The sequence below is a fragment of the Lacerta agilis genome, chromosome Z, assembly GCF_009819535.1.
Source record: "Lacerta agilis isolate rLacAgi1 chromosome Z, rLacAgi1.pri, whole genome shotgun sequence".
Lineage (NCBI taxonomy): Eukaryota > Metazoa > Chordata > Lepidosauria > Squamata > Lacertidae > Lacerta > Lacerta agilis.
In genome coordinates, this window is record NC_046331.1 from 29,965,387 (window position 1) to 29,993,035 (window position 27,649).

General features: G+C 44.3%; 1 protein-coding gene and 1 long non-coding RNA gene across 3 annotated transcripts in view; one reads left to right on the forward strand and one right to left on the reverse strand.

Annotated features, from left to right (window-relative positions):
* The window catches only part of LOC117039886, a 64,843-nt gene that overhangs the window by 34,513 nt on the left and 2,681 nt on the right, over positions 1 to 27,649 (reverse strand). The window contains exon 2 of the long non-coding RNA XR_004425805.1: positions 12,197 to 12,370. This is a non-coding gene — a long non-coding RNA (uncharacterized LOC117039886). The remainder of the gene's footprint in view (positions 1 to 12,196; positions 12,371 to 27,649) is intronic.
* Positions 14,313 to 27,649, forward strand: part of XPNPEP2 (X-prolyl aminopeptidase 2) — a 31,759-nt gene continuing 18,422 nt past the window's right edge. The window contains exons 1-6 of one of the 2 annotated variants that reach the window (XM_033137231.1): positions 14,313 to 14,546; positions 18,520 to 18,593; positions 19,330 to 19,440; positions 20,593 to 20,656; positions 23,388 to 23,492; positions 25,230 to 25,316. In XM_033137231.1, coding sequence (XP_032993122.1) covers positions 14,498 to 14,546; positions 18,520 to 18,593; positions 19,330 to 19,440; positions 20,593 to 20,656; positions 23,388 to 23,492; positions 25,230 to 25,316 — 490 coding nt within the window. In that variant the 5' untranslated portion in view covers positions 14,313 to 14,497. The other variant, XM_033137229.1, reaches the window with a different exon arrangement.

A 27,649-nucleotide genomic window follows, 5' to 3' on the forward strand; every position in this document is an offset into this window, starting at 1 on the left:
TACATATTATTTGCTGGGAGAACTACAAGATTTGGAGATGGGCATGGCTCATTAAAAGCATGGCTCATATTGTTTCAGGAAGTATGAAGGTTCATGGAAAAATGTAAACGGAACCACATTTCTCTCCCACCCTTAAATTCTGATATCCTTTTCACTGGTGATGGGAAGGATTGAACCTGGGAAATGCGTGCTCTACCACTGAGCAAAAAAGATGGACAATTATTTCACAGAGGGAATGTTGGGCACTGATTTGAGAATTCCATCTGAAACAGAAACACTCTAGCAATCCTTACGGTTCCACTTGCAATAATGCCCCTAATTGCTGCATAACAGACAAGATGTTGGCAAGAGAAGTTTTTCCCTGGCATGATGATGCAGCAATGGAAAATTTCACCTGCTGGTTTCTACCTGTTATGCCATGGCACAGGGCCACAGTCCACAAAAGACAGTGTCATACTTTGCTTTTAGCATCCCATTCAACAAGTGCCTGGAGTGAACATAAATATAGATCACCTAATCCCTGATCTATTATTATTTCACATTGCACTTTTATTCTACCTTTGCTCCACAGAGGTCAGAGCTCCACCCATTTTATTTTTATCATCACAACAACAACTGACCCAGAGCTTCAATGCCATCATGACAAAATAGAGATTTGAACCAAGGTCTCCCAAATGTAGTCCAACATGCCAGCTATTACACCAAAGGTGGGAAATCAGTGACCTTCCAGGTGTTGGTGGACTACAACTCCCATGATCCCTGCGTATTAGCCATACTAACTAGGGGTGATGGGAGTTGTTCACCTGGAGAGCCACATGTCCCCCATCCCTGTGCCACACACTATACTGGATCTGGGGCTGATTCACCCATGCGTTTTTCATCATGTGATCACTGCAGCTTCCAGTGAGGCCTCACACTTGAGTGTTAGTCTTTACAGATCAAATAGTAGAGAAAGCTTCCATGTCAACTTAAGCACACAGTGCATTTCAGCGTGGAGCCAGTTCAGTGGAGTCAGTTCACACTTTCGGTTACTGGTCAGCATCTGTTTGCTGAGTAACCCAGTAAGGAGAAACCAAGTGATGTAAAGGGATGTGTGAACCAGTGCTTTGTGTTCCTGGTTTTATTTTACTCCAGGGCTTTCTGGATCAAGGGGTGGGGGTGGGGGGAAATCCTAGGAGCTTTATGCTCCCTTCTTCAGCAGGGTTTCCAGGTATCAGCAGGCATATTGGAAAGACAGAAAAGTTGATGATCTGCCTCTTCAAAGCTTAACCCCTTTCCCCTCCAAGAAACCGATTAGTGGCAATCTCTTGTGCTGGGATAAAAGGACATTAACCAGCAGCCTGGGGAAGTTTATAGGAATGCAGGCTCAGAATCACTGACAAAGGGTGAGAGGTGCTGGCCCTGCCCTGTGGCCTAGGAGGCCACGACCTCTGACCTGGCTGTAAATGGTGATACTTTACAGGCTAAGTTGAGCAGCCAAGGAAGCACACACACAACCCTCCTTGGCTGTATTTTTGACTTGGCTGAGCGGCCACAAGTTGTTTGCCGAAATGCCTCCTTCCTATCCTTGCACAGCTGCATCCAAGCCCTAGCATCATCATGAGGCTTCCCAGGGAAACCCTTTTTTGTAATCCTCCCAGGGTTTGAACTAGAAAATCTGATAACAGTCCCCTGATAGTAACTTAAAGCAAAACGGGCACTTGTGCTGCTGCCTCAGTCAATTTATGTTGGTGTGACCCCTCTCCTGTGGACATCTGTTTATGCTCAGCTTAAGTAGAACATGTTCACAGCTCACAATCCATGCAGGTAAGGCTCAATGAACAGCATTCGCTGCTGACCCCAGAGACATTTTTGGGAAAGGACATAGATCTCTCCAATGAAGGTACTGTATTAGAATGTTGCTTTCCAAATGCTGCCAAGTTATTCAAATCATGCAAAACTGCACACATACACACAGACATTTCTATCATTTATAACTTGTTCTTGGTAGAATATATTATAAAGAGATCATTTGTTTGTTCGTTTCCTCCAGAAAGGGAGTGTTTGGTGCAAGGGTTTTAGAGGAGTTTCAATGCACTGAAAAACAAACAAAACAAACAAAACTTTAAAACTGCCCATTTTACTGAGGTTTGCTATGCAGAAGTCAACAAGTAAAGGCTACTTGCTCGTTGATCCAGATGGAGTTGCTGTTAACAGAACAACTTCAGTTCAAAGTTGGCAGCCCTATTTTAGTTCCATCTCTTATGTGGTGTTACTCTATGGCAGCATTGGGAAAGTCAGTCTCCAGCTGTCTCATCACTTTTTAGTTTCACCTGGCTTGATACATTGGCATATCTTTGGCTACTACTATTCGTTTATATTATTATATGTATCAGAGCAGGCCCTCCAAGTTTTCCAGGGACCTCCCTGATTTAGAGAAGCTGTCTCGGTTTCTGATTTGATCCCAGAATGTCCCGCTTTTCCTTAGGGTGTCCCTATTTTCATTGGAGAAATGTTGGAGGCTATGGAGTTTTCCAACCCCTGAGCCGCCTGAAGGCAATCCTGTATAGGGAAGTGGGTTGTTTTTTTTTTGGTATGTTTAATGTTTTATTATGTTTTTATATGTGTTGGAAGCTGCCCAGACTGGCTGTAGAAACCCAGTAAGATGTGTGTGGGGTAGGGTATACATTGTAAAATTATCATTATGGAATGGGACATCCCTATTTTCATTGGAGAAATGTAGGAGGATATGTCAGAGTGGGGGGAGCTTTTTCAACCTGAGGGCCACATTCCCTTCTGGGAAGCCTTCCAGGGGCCATATCAGTAGTGGGCGGGACCAGATGAAGAAGCGAGCAATAACAACGAAGGCAAATATTTCGTTCTATAGGCTTTCTGTACCTTTTCTATATCTAGATGGGCAAAATCCAAAAGGCATTATCCTATGAGGTGGCGTGGCTTGGGAAGAGTTTGAAGGGCCATAGAGAGAAGTCTGGGTGGCCATATTTAGTACCCAGCTCAACGCTTCCCCACTTATTTTATATATAAAGAACCTGTAAGGCTTTCCACTCTATAAATACTCGGTATTCCTGGGACAAAACGCCAAACATAAATATGGACTTGATTATATATATATATATAGTTTCAGATGGAAGCTCTCTATTCAGAAACCTGTTTGAAGGTCCAAATGGATTAAAGTTATTCAGAAAGCCCGTAGGTATTCAAATTCCAGACCACGGTTTGTCAAGAAATGACAGAAATACTCAAGCATCCCATCTCAACTTCACTGCAACTTTGATTCGAAATCTATGGGATGTTGAAAGGAAGTCCTGACGTGGATTTACTTGCCCGAGAGTGGAAAATCTTGCAGGATTTGCTACTTTTGGTTTTGTTATAAAAAATATGTGGAGTTTAGCCTGAGTTCAAAAAGTAACTCGTAAATTACCATGTTGCCAAAGGCTTGGAGGACCCTGAAAAATTATGTGTTGTTTTGTGGAATTTTATCTTATACTGTATGGAACAAATACACACACACAAGATTCCCTCCCCACAGTGTAACATGAATACAGTGTACATCACGGGCCTTTTAGTTTAGTGTTTGCTACACCAGCTTCATTCAGGTGGTCAGGAATGTTTCTTCAAAGATCAGCAGGAGCAGCACATTAAATATTCATATTGCTTTTTAATTGAATTTAATGCTTCTTTTCTTTCTTGTTGTGTATTTTATTACTTTCATAATGCATTCTATGAAATTCAAATTGCAATACAATAAAATAAAATATAAGCAATAAAAGAAGCAATAAAAGAAATACAATTAAAGCCATACAGCATCCAGCAGAGCAATTGCTACTATAGGCAGAAAAGTCATTTAAGTGGTCTGTCAAGACCCTAAGCAATTTTCAAGTGGTCTGCAGGGGGTGGGGGAGCTTGGAAACCACTGCTCTACACTGACTGGCAGCAGTTTCTCCAGGGTTTCGGGCAAGAGTCTACTTCAGTCTTTCTTGGAGATGCAAAACATGAAAAGCAGATGGTTTTTCATTGAACTATGCCCATTCTCCAAGGAATAAACTAAAAAGACAAAGCATCCAAGCCATCCAGTCCCCCTCTCCTAATGTGCATAATTAAATGTTACCTGATAATATTATTCCTATCTCTGGCATAAAATGAGTAGCAAAATATGAGACCTTTCCCCCGGCCGATGATTTTGAATAGTGCTGCGGGGGAAGATGATGCTAGGCTGAGTTATCTAGATTGCCATTAAAAGAATTAAGATCCTCAAACGGCAGGCTGGTCACCATATGAATGGCAGGCTAGAGAAGTGGCCAGTTAGGATGCTATTTTTAATTACTAACAGCAGTGGAAAGAAAACCCTTGCCTCCTTGTTGCCATGGCAACTTTCGTTCCCATCAACCTGAAACTTGGGTTGCCATAGCGACATGAACTGCCAAGCCACTTTCCATCACCAGGCCTCAAAAAGGAATCAAGATGGCTCCTAAAGTAGTTACTTGGAAGTTTTCCATACCTGAAAATCTTGGGTGCTGCTATTTCTCCAGGGAGGTGGTATAGGGAGAAACCAATCATTGCTTATTTGCCTATGATAATTAATAAAAATGGCAAAGCACCCCCTTGATTGAACTGAGATTGATTTTAAACACATTAAAAACCATTTCCTAAAAAAATAATGCTGTTATATGACACCCATTTGATGGCTAACACATGTTAAACAGGGGGGCTTCCTCCTTTCAAAGGATACCCCACCATTTCAACATGTCTCTAGCATTAGTTTCGCATTTCTCTGTAATAAAGTCCCCTGAAATCCCTATAAAAGTGGGGCCCTACTTCTCAGAACCCCATAATGGAGCTATCCTCCACTCAATACAGCCCCACAAGTCTCCATCAAATGCAGGAACTGTGGCATGAAAATGTAATAAATAATCAATAACTGTGTTCCAGGTCAGGAGCAGATCATTACTTTATGTGTCACAGGTTCAAGCCTTGCTAGTAAACTCAGGTGTTCTGGGATGGATCCTTGACTTATATTAGGGCCTTCCTGCTCAGCTGCACTAACACCAAACCTGAGATCTAGGGGCTGCCCCAGTAATATCATGGAGCTGAGCCCTGGAGACAGAGGTTAATTGGGAGAGGGAAAGAGTGGAGGGAAGACACCCCGCCCCACCTCAGAGTAATTTGTAGGCAGGGATAGCCCACCCATGAGGTAAGGTGAGGTGACTGCCTCATGGAGCAGGATCCACAGGGGCAGTAGACCTGGCCTCCAAGGAATGCATTGCCTACTGCTGCTGTGGTAAAACAGCAGCTGTAGCGCACTCCTTGGAGGCCAGATCTGTTGTCTCCTCGGCAGCTGCCCCCCAATGCCACCTCTGCAGCAGCCTCTTGGTGACTGGGGGCGCTGCTCTTCTTCTCCCACACTAGTTCTCATTGTAGATCTTTGGTCCCCCTTTGTTCCTAGTGTAGCTCTTCACAGGGGCGTACCCAGGATCAAAACTGGGGGGGGGGGGACAAGCCATGGTCGTTCAGGTTCTGACATTTCAGCACGGAAAGGCGAATGAAACCAAAATTTTAGGAAAATTATATATAATTATAGCAGTGCTTTATTACGGTAGTTATTACAATTATTTGCTTGAATTTTTTTAAAATTTTTATTCTAGTTACATGTCTTATACCAGGGGTGGCCAACTCCAAAGAGACTGGGATCTACTTTCAGCAGTGATCTACCCCCATTTTTGGGGGTTCAGCTCAAAGTTGTTGACCTTTTTGGGGGATGAGGAATGCCCCGTTTTTTAGGGGTTCAGTTCATTTTTAGATTACTGACCATATTATGTAAACAGCAAACAAAAACAGCTTCAAAAAACAGAAAAACTTTTTCCCCCCCAAACAGAAAGCCCCCAAATGGCTGAAAAACTCAGTTTCCTAGGATCCTCGGCCATCGCAACTCACTATGCAAGGGAACTGTTTCCAAAGCTCATTTGCAACAATCAGCCGGCGCAACACACACACACACACACACACACACACAGTGGCTGGCTGCCCGTCGGCAGAGCTCAATTGTTATTTAGATTTTGGGAGGGGGAGAAAGACCGGTAGTTGAGCTTTTTAGGAGAGCTTTTTTTTTCCTTTTAGGCTGCCAATAACCATTTAATTATGATTATTATTATTTGCTTCTAGGGGGGGCAGGTGCCCCCTCCCCCCCCTTGGGTACGCCCATGGCTCTTCACTCATTTCACTCATCCCTTCTTCCCTGGTGGAGGGAGGCAACATTTTATGGTTCACTACAGGAGTCAAAATGTATTGGGTTGGCCCTGTTTGCAGCCAGCTCCTGCTTCTTGCTGGACCTCTTCTTCTTCTTCTTCTTCTTCTTCTTCTTCTTCTTCTTCCATTTAATTAAAGACATTTTCACTCACTTGCAGATCCAATCCCGTCACCTTGAGGGGACCAGGCAGACCTAGAGGCGTTACGTCAGAAATGGAGGTCTGGCAACCCTAGTTCCAGGATCCAGCCCCAGCTATGAAAGCGGTCTTGACATCAATTAAACACAAAGGAACCCTACATAACAAACAATATGTTCTACCCCTGCTGTTGGAAATACAGTAAGGACCAGGCCTGAGTTTTAAGGAGACGTATCTCAGTTAAATCCTCTTTCATCCCCAATATGGGAAGGAGATGTGCGTCTTTGTGTGCTTTTGCAAAAACCCCTGAATTTTGTATGGTGGAAATGTACCCTCACTGTAGAGCATAGCTGTCAACCTTCCTTTTTCTTGCATTGGGAAACAGCACTGGAATAAGGGAATTTCCCGCAAAAAAGGGGAAAGTTGACAGCTACGGCTGTAGAGTCTCATCCGTTGCCCCACCCATTTTGCGTTTGACTTTGCCCACTGCTGGAATGTGGCCCTTAGAAGCTTACACTTAAGGGGATGTGGCCCTCAGGCTGAAAAGCTTTCCCCATCTGTGAGGTAGGTAGATGAAAGCTAGAAGATAGAGAAACAGACAGATACCCCTAGGATGGCAACGGGAATCAGAAGGGGGCCATTTCTCAAGAGTAGAGAGCATATTCCTTGGAAGACAACAGTCCCTTCAGTCCTTGGCATCACCAGACTCACAGGTACCAGGGCTGAGGGGAAACCCCATCTGAAGTTAAATAACCAGACACAGTAGGAAGCACCAGGCTAGACACACACCAGAGGTTTAACCCAAGACAGGACCACTTCATAACCGTTACTTCCTTGAACAGCCTTCTTCCTTGCAAAAGTATTCATTCAACCGGGGAACGCTAGCGCCCTCTGCTGGCTCACAGCAGAACAACATGTTTCACTGCCATCCTGCAAATCTCTCTTTTGCTTTTCACAAAAGGGCCTCAACACCTTTCTGAGGGCGCCAGCACCTGGCCAATATACAATGCGACTGGAGTGCCACCTAGTGGTTTGTCCAAGATGCTTCCAGGTAGTCATTTTTTTATTATACAGGACATTTTGTTATTTTAAATGATTTCTTCCCTTTATTGCAGGACTCTGTTTTGTCATCGTGCTTTTCTGCACCGATGGATACAACCATATCCTTTGGTCTTTGGATCCTGTGCCACTATTCATAGAAAAAATAGGGTCAAGGGAAACTGCCTAGGCAGACCAATAGTCCATCTAAGCTCAGTATTGTCCACACTGCCTGAAAGCAGTTTCCCAGGGTTTCATATAGAGAACACCTCCAATCCTACCTGGTGGTGGTGAGGATTGAACCTGGGACCTTCTGCATGCGAAGCAGATAATCTGTCAGTGAACTATGGCTCCTCCTAACATCAGTGCAGGAGACTCATCAGTGCAGGAGACTCACAGGGGACTCTCCAGCAAGGTGTTTGGAAATTTGCTGAGATATAGAATGAGAAAAGTTGACAACTTTTCTCTGCCATTAGTGTAAAAAGAATAAGACTCCAAGTTACATAGAATGCTTTGTCAGGCAGCTTCCATACCTAAGTACTTAGCAGTTTGAGACTTGGGCCTCCCCATAGCTTGCTTCCCTGTGTTCCATCATAATGTTAAGATAGGCATTCTTTTGTTTTGCCCCCACCCCATTCCTACCTTCTTTCCTTGTTCCATCCCTATTCCGATACTATTTTAGGTGGAATTGGTGGGGACTGGATTTAAGCACTGCCTAACACTGCCCCCCCCCTCAGGCCATCACTGGTCCCACCACTTAGCCTTACCCCTGGCCCATCTCAAAGAATCAACATAAAAGCACCAAGACATTTCAAGCAATCTTTGCAAGTCCATTAAGTTCTGGTCATCAGACGCCTTTCGGTTTCAACAGATTGCTGAACAAATGGCTGGATTTTGAGAATGTACAGATGTTTGGCTAAGGATAAGTCCTTCCCTTCCCACATCTTGTTTTGGATTCTAGGAAAACAAAACACTAAACAGCTTGAGATGCAATAACAGTTACAGTCACTAGTTTTTCCTCCCTGGCCATGGGCAGGCCTTGCTTTTTTTTTTTTGCTCGGCAAAGAGTAATTAGGGCTGCATATTTCCAATATGAGGGAAATGATCCAAAGGTCCGGTTTTGCTGCTGCAGCCATGTGCGGGATGCCAATGGCCATTCCTGTAGAAGGACGTCAAGCTGTAGAAACTGCAGCTGGACTTGTCTCTCTCTGTCAAGTCCAGCTCCTCAGCTTGAAAGCAGGTGGCCCAATGTCAGCCCCAAGGGAAGAGCTGGAGAATGCCCTTTGGAGACCTTGAGGAGCAGCTCTGCAGCTCCACATGCTGTCAGCCTTCCAGAACGAGAGAGCCTTGCTATGGACCTCTGTAAAGCAGGCCCCACTGGCAACAAGATTCTGCCAAATCAACAGATGCATCATCTTGTGGACACAACTTTTATCAGTATGGGGTAGGGATGGGTGGATCTACAAATTCCAATTCTCTCGATTTCCTGTTTTTCAAAATAAAATTAGTTCTCCATATTTCTGCAATTTGTGGTTTAAAAAACCCAACAACCTAAAGAAGGTTCATCAGCATTTTAGTGCAGATTTCATCTAATAAACACGTTTTTCTAAGCAGTTTGGCCTAATATAGACATCTTTGCAAAGCGATTCCCCCTAATATCATGCATTTCTATGTTATTTTCATAAATTTATGCAATATTATGCACAAACATGTTCAATTTCATATGTATTACTGGGCAGGAGAATTGCATTGCAAAATTCAAGTAATGCAAATTTCAAAGGATGGCTGTTCTTCGTTTTGCATACTGTTTCACAAAGTGCAAATTTGGTAATTTTTGAATTAAAAGAGAACTTAAGTGAATGCATCCCCATCCCTGCTTTCCCCTAGCAAAATCTGCTGATTACCACTGAATCAGAGCAAACATTAATGAGTTTTTCTCTAGGCAGCAATGTATATCTCCATGCTGGTGCTGGGAGCTTCACCTGCTCAGGTGAGCTGCTTTTTCAAGTACAGTCCTCTGAGTCCAAGTGTGGCAAGGAACTTTCTTCAGAAACAAGGTGTTGGCTATCCCAAGCCTGTTCTGCTCCCTCCCTCCTGTACATGATTTCCTAAGCACTTTGCATGTTAAGATTTGCATATGCTTTCAGGAGACCTTGATGCACCAGCTGAGCAAGCAATGGGAAGGAGTTAAAAGTGTTGAGCTGGCCGGCTTCTCTGTTTGGCAGCCAAGGAAGAGGCTTCCTCGGAAAGCTGCAGTGTAAGGGATCGGTTTCCCTTGGAATTTGCCTTTGACTGAGTGAACGTTCTTGAGGATACAAGAAGGCTCAGTGGTAGGCGGGAGACAGTCTTAGCTAAGGACAGCAACAATAGCATGTTCATTAGAAACCGAAGCAGAGCCCTCCAAGACGGTTCTAGGTGGTTCCCTAGAACAGGACTTTGTGACTGGGTGGCAGCAGCTGCAGCAGCACATTAGAAGAACAGAGGAAGCAAGCTGCATGCAATATCCAAGTTCTAACCCCTGGATTCAGCAAGCATTAAAATACACGCCAGGCTACTTTCCTGTATTGAGGTGATGTCCTGGGTTATGGGCCATTAAGAGAGCAAAGGGAAAATGAGAAGGCAACTCAGAGATACTCCTCCCTCAACTCAGAAAAGCAGCAAGCTTGAAAGAGAGTCAAATCAGCATTTGAGAGCCGTGTTTTATTTCGGCTTGAACCCAAGGCTGTGGCTATGGGAGAAACAAGACCCTTTGGGGGTGCTGATGCTCCGCACCCCTCCATCACAGCCTCATAAAGCCTCATACATCATAAAGACACCACTGTTTCCACTGTGCTTCATTCCAAAAGGAAACACAAACCTTGGGTACCCCCCCCCCAAGAATCTCACACCGCTCAGAGATTGGTGGCGTGCAACAATATTCAGAAGCTCAGGGAAAGCAAGGAAATGCGAATCCAAAATGTCTGAGGTCTGTCATTACATCTCTGGACAGGTGTTTGTAGATAGATTCAACAGCAGGATTGTTACTTCTGACAGATGCTGCTCACAGTTCACCAGGGGGTGTGTGTGGGGGGGAACAGTGTCTCTTTAGGGTCACTAAGGAGTTGAAACTGAAAGGCATTGAAATACCCTTCTTGCAGTTGGCAGCAGTTGTTGGCATAGGGCTAACAACACCCCTGGAACAGCCTGCAGGTTTTGATTGTGCCCTCCTTTCGCACAGCACTAACAGTCAAGGGAGAAGCAGACAGAAGATTATCTTAGGCAGCAAAACTCTCGCTGAAATAAGGGAGTGGCTAATGGAAGCTTTTCCAGGAATCTGTGCGTGCATTTCTGCACGTTAGCAAAATCATGAGAGGCTTCCCGCAAGGATCATAGAGGGAGGGAGGGAGGGGTGTGTGTGATGGTGTGCCTTTTGCCAGCACCCCCGGGTAAGGATTGCCATGCCCAGAAGGAAATAAATGATGCACCAGCTGCCCGCTGAGGGCAAGTGCCTTGGCATAGCCCATGGAAAGGAAAGCAGCTGACTCTCCTGCTTTCCTAGAGAGACTCCTGTTCATAGTCACGCCTTGCAGGCACAGCCGTCTCCACTGTAATTTGAAGAGCATTTATTAGACTTACATAACCCAGGCGGATTGTGGCACTCTCTGCCAGCTGCCTTCTTGAACAGCAGAGTCAGAGCAAGGGCATGGATGGCAATTGAAATCCTCTACTGTTGAAAGACAATCTGGAAACGGCCGGGGGGGGGGGGGGGGGAAGCAGAGGTGTTTCTCTGGCCCTCTCGGCTACTGTACAAGCAGTGAAAGAGGCGGCAGCAACGGAGCAAAATGTACCAGTCGTAAGAGCCAATGCCAGGCTGTTGATGCTGTTCCCATGGTGACAGCATCCCAGGGGATGCCTGAACGCAGCTCTTCCACTTCTTTACCCACAGAGGTGTAAGTAGCAACCCTTGCATTATTGCCAGTGCTTGGAGTTAGCTAGTTTTGGGGGTTCTTTCCTGAAATGTTTTATTTGGGCGAATTAAGGCCCAGCTCTTTGGACTGGAGATTCGCCTTTAAAACACCCAGCCCTCACAAGTTTGGGGAGGTACAGCCCCAAACCCCTTCCAAGAGCATAAAGGAACTCCCCAGGATCACCTTGGTAGTCTACGGCAGGTGTGGAGAACACATTCCCAAAGCGGTTTAACTACTGATCCCTCTTCCCAGCTCTGTGAAGGGAATAGGTGTCTCCTATCAACTTTCAGCACCCTTAGCAAACTACAGTTCCCAGGATGCTTTGGGAGAAGCCACAACTGTTAATGTGGTATAACAGTGCTTTAAAAGTCTGGTGTGGATGGGGCCATTGTTTGGTTTGCTTTAAATTGCATCTTCTTCTTCTTCTTTTGGATTTTAATATTATGTGCTTGTAACCTGCCCAGGGACCTTATAGTTAAGGGCAGGCAAGAAATTTCTGAAATAAATACCTAATAATTAAATATTTAACAAATCAATGATGACGACAATAATCATCACCACCACAGCATGCAACATAAAAGGAGTCTGGTATATACTAAAAAAATAAATATGCTTGAATGGAAAATCTATTTATTTCACAAGATTCATATACCTCTTGTTGTAATAAAACCTCAAAGTGGTTTACAAATCATACATTTGGACACAATTTATTCACATCATTGTACCCTTAGTTAAACGAATGTCTAAGGAATGACATTTCCTAGTGTTTTATTCAATAATGATTTCGTGCTTAAAACACAAAAACAAAAAACAACTAAAAAAAACAACTACCTTGTAATTTATTTCTTCCTTTACCACCAGGTTTCAGGCTGACTGTTTTCAAGAGAAATGCAAAGCCGACCACCACCAACTTCCTCTATTAAACGTCAGCAGCATCAAAGGACGATTTCCTCTGTTTATTACCTTCAGCTCCTTTCAAGTTGCTGCACTTTGGTTTTAAGCAATCTGTGTTAGATGAAACCACAGAGCAGTTCAGCTAGAGTACATTGACTCTGATAGGACAAAAAACCTTCAACAGTCTGCGTACTCTGGTTTGGGGCAGGACTTGCAGTTTGAGATAAACACGGACTTCCCCAATAGCTTAACCCTTCTCCTGCCTTCAGCGGTTAGGTAATTTTATATTATGGAGTTATTGGGGTATGGGCGTTTGGGGTGGGGAGTGCATTAACTCCACGTACTTCAGAATAAACAGCTGAGCTTCAACGTGGGGGGGGCGGGGCGGCGGCTTTTGTTCATTCTGCTACGTGGGACCCTGGACTTTTGCCCCAAAGTCCCACCCAGACGGTGCCACTTCTTGCCTGCAAAGTTCAGTTCTCTCTTCCGATGCTTGTAAGCTCATAAATAAAAATTCCGTTGAGGGGGAGAGAACAACTTTGAGGGAGGGGGTGTTTTTTCTTTCTTTTTCTTTTGCAATAACTTTTTTGTTTTCCAAAAAAATAACTGGGTACAAGTCTAGTAATGTAATACAATCTCCACCAAAATCATTTTTTTAAAAAAAAAAAAAACCCATTGAGTGTCATTTCAAGCATATTCTTAAGACGTTAATGGTTAACATAGCCTCTCCACAGCCAAATTTGAGTAGTTGGTGGGAGAGAATTGTTATCTTCTTCCCTTACATATGAAAAGAAAGAAGATCAGGTTTCAACAAAGGTATCTCTCTTTGTAACAACTTTTGCTACCCTCCTAAGTGACAGCCAGATCCCAAATGTTGTTGAACCATACCTGGAGGCATAGCTCAGCCTGGAATTTCCAAAACTCTGTTTATCTTGAGCAGATTTTGCAATTTCACACATTCCCTACACTAAAAAGGAGAGGAAACCTGAACTAGCGATATCTGCTCCTTGCCTATACCGTTTCTGTGATGGTTTCTCCATAGAAGTCAGTAGTTCTTATCTACTGTAATAGTCGATCCATTTATGACTCTGCTTTAGTTAGGTAGCTTAACAAGGAGAAAAACAGGAGTACTTTTAAGAGTATTTGCAAGTAACAAAAGAGGAAGGTGAAGGAGAAGAGGAGCTTCTGGCCCCAAAGAAGGTGTTTTAATACAGTTTGGGCAGTTTTGCCTAAGTATGGAAACTGAGCACATTGTAACCTTATGTACATGCCATAAATAGCATTTCAGTAAATGCTATCTCTGACATTGCCTGTCACATAGGTACTTAATAAGCACAGAACCTCACATGTCTGATCTCCTGCTTTTTTCAAATCTGACATTATCGTTATCAGCTTTCCAACTGAACAACTTTTTTTTTTACAGTTCCACATTTTGTATCCACCTGCACACTAAAAAGACAACAACAACAACCACACACAGGGTAGTGACATCCCGCCAGGTTAAATTATTTTAGCTTATTACATATAACAAGACAAAGGTTTGAGAGGTACAGAAGAGAGCAATGGCTTGCCTCTTTGATATCATCTGGTCCACAGCTTAAGAGAGAAAATGATTCTGAGCAGAGAAATGGTTATTGCAGAGATATAAACAACGCCACAAATAATAAGATCATGATTCCACACAAACGGGGTGGGGTGGGGGGTGTATTTGCTGGGAAGAATTTGTGGGAAAGAGAGGTATTAATCACCACACCCACCCACCCACCTGCCAATTTCACCTACAAATACCCCTCCCCACCTTGAATCACATTATAACAGCAAAAGACACAAGAATGGGAAAGGACTTTTGAGGATAATGTGTGGTTAACTTTTGCCCTCAGATCTTTGAAGCGTTTGACGAATAATTTAAACTAGCTTTCTTGCTTAACTGCAAAAAAAAAAAAAAAATCACTAAAGGTGTTCCCAGAGATAACAGGACTTCTCTGCTGCCTGGAAGTTGGACTTTGTATCCCTATCATGTGCCTCATTATCTGTTTGTTTTATCTGGGGAACAGAACCTGATCTCTGGAGCACAGAGACAGATGTAATCTGGAAAGTTATCTGGGCTCTCTTGGGCCACTCTGCCACAAGAAGCACACATTTGTATTGGCAGGACACAGGTTTTCTAGCGCTGGCCGGGTGTTTTAATCTTTCTTCAAAAACCTTACCTTGCTGAAGAGTCTCCATTCTGAAAAGGACATGGTCTGCTCCACCTGCATCGTGGGAGTCTGGATTTTTCTTCTTCATGGTATGTATGCTGGTGAAACAGGGACCATGGAAAGAGGGAGGGCTTGTCTGCAGAACCATCCCCAAAGACCAGGCCAGTTCATATGGCCACATGTTCATGGTGAGTATGGCAGAACTGAATGGATCTTCTGGACTGATTTGTCACACAAGGCTGACAAAATTTTGGTTGCTTTTCTCCTGAGCATCCAGTTTCCCATGCCATTCCACTTCCCTCAGATTGCTCAGGGCCTGCAGATTCAACTGCTTCAGCACCTGCTACCCATGAGGAAAGCCTTGGTTTATTGAGCATTCATCCTGATTTGCTTTCACAGAGATTAGATTATAGTATTCATTTAGCATTAGGGATGGGAGAATCTTACAATTTCAGTTCCTGTTTTGTCATTCTTAAATTTAGTTCACCACATTTCTGCAGAGGTTTGCTACTTAGGGAAAAAAGTACTCATGGAAATTACGGTATTCAGCATTTCAGTGCAATTTTTCTTCTCATAAGCACATTTTCATATGTAGCTATGACCGGTGTACATATTTTTGCAAGCAATTTCTTCTAATGCTATGCATTCTTGTGTGTTATTTTCACTAATGTATTCATTTTTACACACACTTTCTCCTAATACATGATTTTTTTTTGTAAACACTCTGGCTGGAGAACTGCATTCTTTGTCATTTTCCAAACTGCAAAAAACAAAACACCATTATGCATTATATTAGGAGAGTGTGCTTTCCCAAATGTATATATTAGATAAAACAGCACACAAACAAATGTATACAGTATTAGCACAAATGCTAAAATGCTGGTGAATTTTCATGAGGGCTTTATTTCCCTTTTTCAAAAAAAAAAAAGGAAACTGGTGTAGAAATATGGAGAACTGAATTTAAGATGGAAAAAAAGATAAGAAAAGAAACAGAGAGAGAGAGAAAAATTGAGAAATTCACCCATCCCTACTCTTCATAAAGGGAACCTGTGGAAAGAGCAGAAACGTCCTGCTTCAAGTCCTGGCTAACTCTGGTGCCTTGTCAACTCAGACTCTGGTAAACTGCTCAATGGCATTCTCCAGTCAATTTATGGCAGTTAAAATTATAAGCCGGAGGGATGCTCAGCAAATCCTACATTGTGCCAAACATAGCCAAGAACCATCCGATCTATGCTTGTCAGGTTCCATGATTTGTGTCACTGGGCTTCCACCCTGTTATCAGCTGCTGCTCCCTTAGGGGCAGCGACAGAGAACAAGACACTGAGTTGTCATTAATTGCACCTGTCAACGCAGGCACTGGATGCAGGCATCATGCAGGCTAACTCTCCAAACTCACAACAGTACAATGCAAATTATCTCCCCTACCCCATTCCCAGGCCTCCCCCCCCCGTACCTCTTTTTCTAGAAAAAAACAACAACACACTGCCCGTTCCCATGGCTTTTGCAATTTTAAAAGCAGCAGAATCTGGGAGGAAGATATAGTCAACAGACGCAGAGGAAGCCTCCTTGCTACCTGGGGCGGTGAATGGAGGCACCCCCTGGGGGCAGGGGGTCGTGACATTGCGTCGTGACATCACGATGCAATATCAGGACAGAGTGCGCATGCACGAAATCCGGCGCATGCGCGCTCCGTCGCTGGGCCGCCACTGCTCCCGCGGCGACCTTTCGAGCCGCTGAGCGGTCGGCGGCTCATGGGGTTGCCACGCGTGAAAAGCAGCATGGCCTTATGCCCGCCGCTCGCGCTCAGCAGCCCCACGAGCCGCCAATCACTCAGCAGCTCGCAAGGTTGCTGCAGGAGCACCGGCGGCAGCCCACGAGCTGCCGATTGTGCGCGGCAGCCCCATAGCGGTGCTGGCAGGTGGGCCGCAGGGCGGACTGGCCTCACTCTGCGGCTTGCTCGCAGGCCGCCGAGCAGGTTTGCGAGCAGGCTGCGGGGCGAGGCTGCCTTGCTCCACGGCTTGCTTGGGGCCTGCCGGCGGGGCAGGGCAGGGCCGGCCCAAGTGTCACCCCCCTCCCTTGGAACCCATGGCGACCTGCCCCCTACACCCCGCCCTTACTACGCCACTGATAGTCAAATTACCATTAGTTGATTCTGCCTGCCATTGGCTCTGCCTCCATTTACTTCTCTCCTCTCTGTTCCACCAATCCCAGTAGGCACCAGCCAACACTGCCCAGGAGCCTAAAAAGAATCCTAAGATCACAAACCATTTTCCTTTGTTTACTGTACCTACTTATTTATTTATGTGTCCTTTAACAGTGTCTCAGCATGCAGAACATATTAGGGAAAGGGAACTTTTCCTGGCATGAAGATAAAAGTGACAGATATAGTTCTCCTTGTTTGATTTCTTCCTGTCATCAGGTGACTGTTAATTTGAAAAGAAAACCCAATAGGAGCAAGGCCGTAAAAATATAAGCAGACCCACCCCCCAAAATTTCCATGTGCTCTGTTAACTCTATCTAAATATGCTTTCAGCCCCTGGGCATGACTAGCTGCATTTCTAAGGCTGCAGCACAGAGCCAAAGTACTGTATAGCACTGCATGCTCCTCCGATGATGTAAACCTCTGCCTGCTGCCAGCAGGGAAAACGTGGCACATCTGGTGCCAATTGTTAGAGCTGATTACTCTCTTGCCATCCTTGCTAATGGAACGTACCACACACTCTCACGCCAAGTGTCATCCCTCTTAACTGGAAACCAATGGTAGCATTAATCCAACGGGATCAGCTCTGCTGAAGCCTCTTCTCAACAGGCGCAGTAAACTTGAAAAAGTTCAGGAAACTTGTACAGTTTGCCTGGGCAACTAGGATCAGTGCAATACACCTGAAATCAACGAAGAAGCAAAGGCAAATGGTCATTGGGACTCCTACACTCAGTGAATAGGGGAAGAGCCATAGCTCAGTGGCTTAGCATGCAGAAGCTCCCAGGTTCAGTTCCCAGCTTCTCTGGGTAGGGCTGGGAGTGCTCCCTGCCCGAAACTCTGGAGAGCTGCTGCCAGCTAGTGCAAGAAATACAGAGCTAGATGGACCAATGATCTGACTCCACAGAACAGCAGTTTCCTACACCCCAGATTTAAATATTTATGTACCTTGTTGGTAATTTTTTTGCAAAGTTAGGCTCATTCACACGTGCAGGTTGATCACTGCAGGACCAACTGGTGATTTGCATGTGTGAATAAGCCACCACTGAGTTAGCCACCAGAGGTCTTGTCTAAAGTTTGTAATGTGTCTTAATTTGCAATACAGTCCTCTGTTTGAAGGATTGCCAGAAGACAGCCCTCTCTTTGAAGGGCCGTCAAGTCCAGTTTAAAGATATAGAACCAGGAGCACTGGTTGGTTATGAAAAGACTAGAGGGGAAAGCTGAAGTGGTGGAGCATCTGCCTCACAAACAGGAAGATCCCAGGTTCAATCCCCAGCATCTCCAGATAGGACTGGGAACGTCCCCTGCCTGAAACCCTGGAGAGCTGCTGCCAGTCAGGGTAAACAATATTGAGCTAGATAGGACAATGGTGTGACTCTATATAAGGCAGCTTTCTATGCTCTGAGAAGACTATACATATGTGGAGGGTTCCCACCCACCCCCCAAGCATATTTACTTTTAGAGACTTTCCTATTCCATGAAGCATGATTCCTGCAGGGGCTTGACTTCCCTGCTCACCTTCCCCAGATATTTAAGGCTATCTTCTCTTCCTGTTAAGTATCTTTCTGATACAAGAGGAGATGCGAAATCAATATTCCATGCAAGCGCTCAGTGGATTATAAATCTAACCCCTGGCTTCCAATGATGGTCCTACTCAGACTAGACCCAATTGAGATCATAGGCATAACTGCCTTAGGTCCAATGATTTCAATGGGCCTATCTCTGAGGAGGACTATAGCATTTTAGCAAACAACTGCAACAGGACGGGTGAACAAGCATTTGGCCATACATCCTCTCCCCCGCTCCCCATACACAACTCAGACATTCTTACTTGAATATGGATGGAGTGTTTCATTCTTTTTTAGGCCTCATCACAGGTTACCCCAGGAAAAGAAGTTCTGAATCAGAAGACATCAGAAACTGTACAATCACCCCTCCGGTGAGATCCTTAATATTGCTCAAAATGGAGAAATCGATTATTTGTGTTTGTGTGTGTGCATGAGAAAGAGAGGGGGGGGAGAGAAACACCCTTCCCAAAATGTCTAGCATCTAGGGATGGCAGGGAAATTCTATTCAGTTCACATTTAAAGGCAACTTCATCAAATTCACACTTAACTGAAACAATACAACTACCAAAATACAGCTGTGCTCTGAAATTTGCACTTACCTGAATTTTGTGGTGCAGTTCTCTAACCAACCTTTAAAAAATAATAATGTATGTATTAGGTTAAAACATGCATACAAATAAATATACTAATGAAAATAACATGCAAAAGGGGCATCACAAAAATGTGAATTTTAGTCCAAAACTGAATACAAAAGTGTGCATATTGGGTAGAATTGCATACAAATCTGTGTATATTCAGAGAAATTTGCACTACAATGCTGATGAATTGTCATGTGTATTTAAAAATAAATAAACTGCAAATTGCTGCAGAAACGTGTAAAAATGAGAAACCAAGAGAACGAAAACTGACAGATCCCTACGAAGGTGTAGTCCAGCCCTATGAAGCATCTAGCCTGGCAAGCAACTTCTGAGACCTGTCCAAGTTTCAGTGTTGTGCTGAGACCATGAGGCAACATAGAGAAGGGGCCGGTGGAGCAGTGTGAATGGCTGCCCTGACCCCATTTTGTTCTCCTCTGCCCTTGCACTGATTATCTATTTGTGCTTTCAGCACTTGCCTCCTACAGTCACCAATACGAGTGAGCGCCTGACCACCCTGCGGCTGCACATGCAGTCTCACAACCTCTCTGCCTACATCATCCCTGCCACAGATGCACACATGGTAAGGCAAAGGGTGCAGCAGCTCCACCTTTATCAGGGATGGGAAGGGACTGGGTTCTGCCCAAAAAAGAAACACTACGTTTCCAGACCTGAAGCTACAAAGATAGGATGGGCAAGTGTGTGTCAAGGCCTCATAAGATACCTTGCCTTGTATGTGACTTCAGATTCCCATGACTAGCAGAAGCAGGATAGGTTATACAAAACAATCTTTGTGCATATGGTAAATGTGTGGGTGGCATTGTGGTCTAAATCACTGAGCCTCTTGGGCTTGCCGATCAGAAGGTCAGTGGTTTGAATCCCCACGATGGGATGAGTTCCCATTGCTCTGTCCCAGCTCCAACCTAGCAGTTTGAAAGCACACCTTGTACAAGTAGATAAATAGGTACCACTGTGGCGGGAAGGAAAATGGCATTTCCGTGCACTCTGGTTTCTGTCATGGTGTTCCATTGCACCAGAAGTGGTTTAGTCATGCTGGCCACATGACCCAGAAAGCTGTCTGTGGACAAACGCCGGCTCCCTTGGACTGAAAGCGAGATAAGCACTCCAACCCCATAGTTGCTTTTGACTGGACCTAACCATCCAGGGGTCCTTTACCTTTTACCTTTAATTTGAATATATCTGCACACTTTGTATAATGTACAGTCATACCTTGGGTTGCGAACGTGATCCGTGCGGGAGGCACATTCGCAGCCCGCAGCGTTCACAACCCACAGCGCCGCGTCTGCCCACACATGTGATGCAATTCAGCACTTCTGCGCATGCGTGTGACATCATCTAACACTTCTGCGCATGCTCGAGCACCAAAACCCGAAAGTAACCCATTCCGGTACTTCCGAGTTCGGCGCAGAGCGCAACCCAAAAACGCGCAACCTGCAGCGTTCACAACCCGAGGTATGACTGTATGCAGATTGCAGAATTTTGTCTTTCTGGACACATAATTTTGATTTCCTAACTGCATATGTTTTCTGTTTTGTTTTGGGTTTTTTAAGAGGAGATAATATACTGCTATGTTATTAGAAAGGGGAACCTTTCTTGCACTTAAGTGCATTGCAGGGGGTTGGACTAGACGGCCCTCAGGATCCCTTCCAGCTCTACAAATCTATGATTCTATGAAGGCAGTTCCCTGCACTCAGAGGGCTTTTCTGTTTCCCAGAGTGAGTACATTGGTGAACGGGACAAGAGGCTATCCTGGATGACAGGCTTCACAGGATCATCAGGTGAATACTCTTTCAGACTTACCACCCCACTTTTCCTGGTCTACATTGGCCAGTACCCTAAGATACACAGATCCTGGACAATAAATGGGGGACGTGTGGCCCTTTGCAAGTTGTTGGCCTGCAGCTCCCGTCAGCCCCAGCCATCATGGTCAGTTATTGGGAGGGGGGGAGCTCTGTAGTTCAGCAATATTTAGGTCCCAGGTTTCCAATCCCCAGCCTAGGCTTAATATAGACTTCTGTTCACAGGGAGTTAGAACCAGCACCTAATTTGAATGCCAAGTAATGGAATGTGCGTGGAAATATCAATAGCGCATTATTGTTAGCAAAGTCGCTTCTATAACACAGGAGTCCAGAGTGAAATGAAATCCTGATAACACGTTACTCAGAAAAGCTGAACAAAATGGTATATAAATTGGGAAGAAAAGAACGAAGAGATTTTATCTTTCTTACTTCACAACATCCACATAACCAAACATACAGAGAAAAGAATTCTCTCAGAACTACACAGCCTATCAGGGCACGTGCTATCTCAGCAAAGATCATTCCACCCTGCCTGCCTTCCCTAGAGACACTTCTGTGGAAATATGTCTTTAGTTATTGGATAACACTCTGGTTTAGATTACCTAACTATTATATACCCCAATGCCTCTGGCGCGATGAGTTTAATAGCCCTTGGGCCAGTAAGATTCATGCTAACCTTTTATCTATTGGAATCTCGCCCACAGAAGTCTTGAACTATGATCTTACCTTAGCAAGGAAGATTATTAATCAAAGATTGGACGACATAAAGTGGCAGCGTAATCTTATGCTTGGTGGGGGGCTATGTTCCCCACGTCAGTTGGGCGTCATTCCACCAACTCATGTGCCATCTTACCTTTCATCTCTCTCTATTGCCAGTCATCATTTTGCTTTTATTAAAGCGCGTTTCAGTGCGTTCCCTTCGAATACCCTTTTTCGTAGATTTTCTAGGGGTCAAGTCTCGGTTTTATGTTCCTGTGATAATAGATCGATCGAAACACTTCAACACATAGTGCTCATATGTCCTTTATATATTGTGCTGTTCGGAAGAACTTACTGTTACCATTAATCCATAAATGGCCTGGGCATCTGGCAGACTTTTGCTTTCGTATTGCAAGATACAGATCAGTACGTAACTCTTCAAATGGCGAAATTTTTAACTTCTGCTCTGACATATAAGCAACGTAAAGGACTGCTGCTTGGAAAGTGAAATTTCCTTATAATTCCCATATTTAATTTTGTATCCTTATTGAGGCTTTTATTGTCATTAATTTTTAAATTTAATGTGTGTGTGTGTTTTTCTTAGTGTTGTTTTATATGTGCTTAAAGCTGAAATAAAGTGATTGATTGATAGATCGATTGATTGATTGAATGCATGCATGCATTCCACCCTGCCTGGCTGTTCCCCTCTTGGCTAGTTGACTTTAGCATTAACAGAGCTAGCCCTCTTAAGCCATATGTGGGGAACTGCTGATCCTCTGGTTGTTGCTGAACTACAATTCCCACCAGCACTTGGCATGGTCACTGTCTAGGATTTCACTGTCAATTGACTCATTTTGAACATGTGAAGGAAGGAAGGCAGAGAATAAATGTATTTTCTGAATTTTTGAATAAGAAAAGTACCTGCATTTAATGTTTTAAAGATGTTAGGATGTGTGTGTCGTATTCAAGGCACTGTATTTGCTTGTTTAAAATAAAATAATAATAAAGGGGGGGACACAAACAGCAGAAATTTGATTTCTCACACCTGTAATATAAGTGTGAAGCTTGTATTGGCAAAGATGCACATGTGGTCTAAACATGGCTCTCAAGTTCTCTGTGTCTTTTCATTGACATCATTTATAAATGATGCACTTCACATGAAAGAGCACTCACAACATCAGTTGTGAAAACACATTGCCACATCCATTATACACCATGCATATAAAGGACATTTAAAGCACATGGCTCCCGCCCCCACTGCAATGAACCCTGGGAACTGTAGTTTATCATCACAGAGCTACAGTTCCCAGCACCCTTAATAAACTACAGTTTCCAGATTTGGGAAAAGACATGTGCTTTAAATGTATGGTTTGGATATGACCTATTTAGGACGTGGGTGGTGCTGTGGTCTAAACCACTGAACCTCTTGGACTTGCCAATCAGAAGGTCGGGGGTTCAAATCCCTGTGACAGGGTGAGCTCCCATTGCTTTGTCCCAGCTCCTGCCAATCCAGCAGTTCAAAAGCACGCCAGTGCAAGTAGATAAATAGGTACTGCTGCAGCGGGAAGGTAAACAGCGTTTCCATGCGCTCTGGTTTTCATGGTTTCCATCACAGTGTTTCGTTGTGCCAGAAGCGGTTTAGTCATGCTGGTCACATGACCCAGAAAGCTGTCTGTGGACAAACACCGGCTCCCTCAGCCTGAAAGTGAGATGAGCGCTACAACCCCATAGTCACCTTTGGCTGGACTTAACCAACCAGGGGTCCTTTACCCTTTACATTTTATTTAGGACTTGTTTAGCTCTGGGATACCAAGATGTAGTAAAGAAGCTTCTAGGCATGTACAGAGTGTATTTCCTTCACCAAGTAGTAACCAGTTTCAGCAAGTGCTTAGGAAATAGGGCTGATTGCTTAAGGAATGTGTTTTCCAAGCAAGCTCAAGTCATAGCAACTCTGATTTTAGGAATTAATCATGATATACACACATGAAATTGTTGTGCTTGCTTGTTGTAGGGACCGGTGTGGTCACTTTGCAGAAGGCTGCCCTCTTCACTGACAGTCGCTACTGGACCCAAGCTGAGCGCCAAATGGATTGCAACTGGGAGCTGCAGAAATCAGGTTAGTGCCGCCCACCATAAAAATGTATTGGGGTGCAGGTCCCCCTCTGGCCACCAGGACTGCATAGAGATGGGGAGAAATTCAATTCAGCTCACAATTAAATGTGAACCTTCTTAATTTGCTTTTCCTGAAACAATATGCAGGCTGAAACACAGCCATCTTTCAAAATCGGCACTTCTGAATTTTGCAGTGGACTCCTCCAGCCAAATAATGTGAAGAAAAATGCATCTACTAGGGCAAAATGTGCATAGAAATGCATATATCAGTGAAAATAGCATACAAAGATGCATTGTACTAGGGGAAGTTGCTTTGTGAAAATGTGCATACGAAAATGCGAAGATGAATATATTTGCACTTAAACGCTGGTGGATTTTCATGAAATATATATATATATATATATATATATATATATATATATATATATACATCACACCCAGATGTGGAAATGCAGAGAAGTGAACTTAAGATTAGAACAATGAGAAACTGAAATTGACAGGTTTGTTCATCTCTAGTGCCACACGCCAGCGGACAAGCCCTTCTAGACTAAGGCAGGTGTCCTAGGAGACCTCAGTGTGAAATGGGTGACCAGGTCAAACAGATACTCCAACCACAAGTCCTCGGCTGCTTCCACCGTGTGAATTTCTTGTGAAACAGCTTTTTTAAAGGAGGCACCTGCATAGCTAATTAACTAATTCCATTCATTAATCAGTGCCCATAAAATATCTCAATATGATTTCACAACAAATTCACACCAGGAATAAAAGCAATTATGCTATTTCATATATGAAAAACAGGCAAGCAGACTCGGGAACCACTGACAAATGACACCTACATCTCGCTAGGATTCAGACTCAAGTCTGCCGACCTTCATCAAGCCCATCACAGAGCAACTGGCCCAGGGCTAGCACAGCCTCTCCTGATTGCCTCATATAGTTATTGAATAACACTGGGGGCAAGATGGTACTATTTGGCACCCCCCAAGCACAGCGGCCAGGGAGCCAGAAGGTAATCACCCAAGGCTATTCTCTGAAACCAACCCTGGAAGTGGTATCAGAGCCACTGTAAAACAGTGTCTCTTGCACCCATCCCTCCCCCCCCCCCGCCCCCTGTCTGTTCAGGAGGATACCATGCACAGTGGCAACAAAAGCTTCTGAGAGTGCAAGGAAAAATAACAGCATCACCCTATCTTTCTCCTGATAAAAGACATCTGTTGGGGCAACCAAGGTCAATCCAGTCCCATAACCAGGACTGAACCCAGATTGAAATGAATCAAAACAATTGGTTTCATCCAAGAGCGCCTGGAGCTGTTACAACACTACCCTCTCAATCCCCTTATCCGAAAAGGGAGTATTTGTAGCTGGGCAGTAGACACTGCAAACCAATGAGTCCAGTGTGGGCTTTTTCAGGAGTGATCAAATCACTGCCCCTTTGACAATCACCATGACCACTCCCACCCCCACCCCTGAAAAGATGCCTTAGTCACATCCTGGACCCACTTGACCCATACCCGCTGCCCCGCCCATACTTCATCTAAGTATGCTGCTGTGGTGTCAGCAACAGGAAGGCAGCTCCACCCAACGACATTGGGTGCTACTGGCTCTGCCATTGAGCTATGGCATTAGTTGACTCAATGGCCAATGTTACCAATGGAATTGCAGCTAGCTTCTTCTTCTCCTGAAGTGGTCCGTGCAGTTGCTGGAACACTCACCAAAGTGTTCACTCTCCTTTCTCTTGCAGCCTGGATCGACTCTATTGGGCAGTGGATTCTTCAAGAAATTTCAGCTGGGGAGAGAATTGGATTGGATCCCTTACTCTTTTCTATTGGTAAGAAGCACTGTTTGTCACATCTGCACTATGCATTTAAAACACATGCTTTCCCCCCAAAGAATTCTGGGAACTGCAGCTTACCCCTCACAGAGCTACAATTCCCAGCAGCCTTAACAAACTACAGGTCCAGCTCACACTGCCCTTACTCCGCCTCTGGTCTGTCTCCTTTTGGAAAAATGAGGCACAGCAGAGACTATGGTGTCTTTATGATACATGGTTTATTTACATATATATACAACCTGAAGCCTAGCTAGAGAGGGATGCAGAGCACCACAAGGCTTCTATTTCCCCCCTTGTTGCAGCCTTGCAGCTCAGCAGCAAATCAGTCATCTCTAACTTTCCCCTGACAGCTTGCATCACTCTGTTCCTCTCAAGCTTTAGTTGTCTCGGCCTCACTCAGGAAGAGGCCCCACCCTTTCATAATGCTAATGGCTCATTATCCTCAGTGTTGTGTATTGATTCAAGGGTGGTGTAGTGGTTACAAGTGGTAGACTCGTAATCTGGGGAACCGGGTTCGTGTCTCCCCTCCTCCACATGCAGCTGCTGGGTGACCTTGGGCTAGTCACACTTCTCTGAAGTCTCTCAGCCCCACTCACCTCACAGAGTGTTTGTTGTGGGGGAGGAAGAGAAAGGAGAATGTTAGCCGCTTTGAGACTCCTTCGGGTAGTGAAAAGCGGGATATCAAATCCAAACTCTTCTTCTTCTTCTTGTCATATCTGTATTACTATTGTCTGTATTCACATTAGGGGAAAGTAACTGCCTTCCTGTTCCAGAAGGAACAGCTACTATTGGTTCATTCAAGTTGCTGCATTTGGATCCTCAGTCTTATTGGTTCCCACCAAAAGGCAGCTTTGTGATTGCTTGAGATTGTTCCCTCCAAAAGGTATCCTTTCTAGCCAGTTTTCTGTCCCTATAAATGTAGCTTCCCTCTCCTCAGTTCCCCAGTCTTGTTTGCCTGAATAAAGAGTGTTACATGAAGAAACTGTCTCCTGCCTGCTATGTCAGAGAGCTGAAATCACTTGCTGAATCACTATCCCCACGCTACAACACTCAGGCCACCACCTCAAAGGGAATTAAGATGACTCCATTACCTTTCAACTCATGCTGATTTCCCAGCATTAAGAAGTGCCTAATACACAACATAGGAAGTCTGCCCAGCATAATATGCTAATTAAATGATTAGGACACAGGCCAAATACACACATGGAGTTAAACACACATGAGTGCGCCTATTTCCTGGTTCTATTATCCCAACTTTAATTAAATTCTAACACTAACCCGATCCAGAATTCAGGGTGTCTTGCACCACAGATTCGTCATAATGCAATAAATAAAACAAGATTACTTAAACAACATGCAGCATCCAATAGCAAAAATAACAAGAGAGCTTCACAGTTTCAGCTTAGTGCTAGAGATACCCCTCCCATTATGTTGCTCAGTGTCCCTCTCCTGCATTCACTTGCAAGGCTCCCAAGCAAAAGGAGTTGGGTAGTTGGAAACACCCCTCTTGTGAGATTTAAACATACTACTGTGTAAATTCACACTTAGCTATGGTGCTCAGTGGGTGATTTTACCGTCTAAAGAGGGACGGAGAGGCCTAAGTCCACCCAGAGTCTAAGAGTAACTGCTCTACTACAGGTGACTTGCTCTTCCTCTCTCCCACAGAAAGAAAGGAAAGCTGTGCTGTACCTGTGGGCAGCTATGGAGTCATTTTCAGTCCCTGGATTGAACTAATTCAGTTTAATTAACTCAAAAAATGAATGAATGAATAACGCATGAAAGCAGTTGCTATAATTTCCCAGTGAACTGAATGTGAAAGAAGGGCTCATCCCCACTTCCATCTGTCCAGTGCAAAGAAAGCATGATGGGTCTGACCAGTTTCGCCTTTGCTCCCCAGCCCAGCCCACTTCCCCCAGAAAACATGCTCTTTAGCGATTAATTGGAACAAATGGCAATCTGCAGGAAACCTGATTGTCGGTTGCTGCAATGCAACTCTAACCGTGGGTTTTCCCAGGGGAAAGCGGTGGGGGAAACAGAAGTGAGACAATCCCTAAGTTCCTTCTGAGTGGAACTTTGGGAGGTTGTATTAATTCAATTCAATTTTCATTTTCATTCAATAATTTTATACATGGGGCTCCACCGCGCTTAACTCTGTGTTTGATTGTGGTCACTGCGTTCCACATTTTTTACCTATCTAAAAAGTAATGCTGCTATTCAAGTTCAAATATCATAATTGTTGGGGAGGAGGAACAAAACAATCACTCATATTACATAGTGTGTTTCAATGTTCTTTTAAGTACAGTATATTTTCTAATTTAGCAGATACTGAA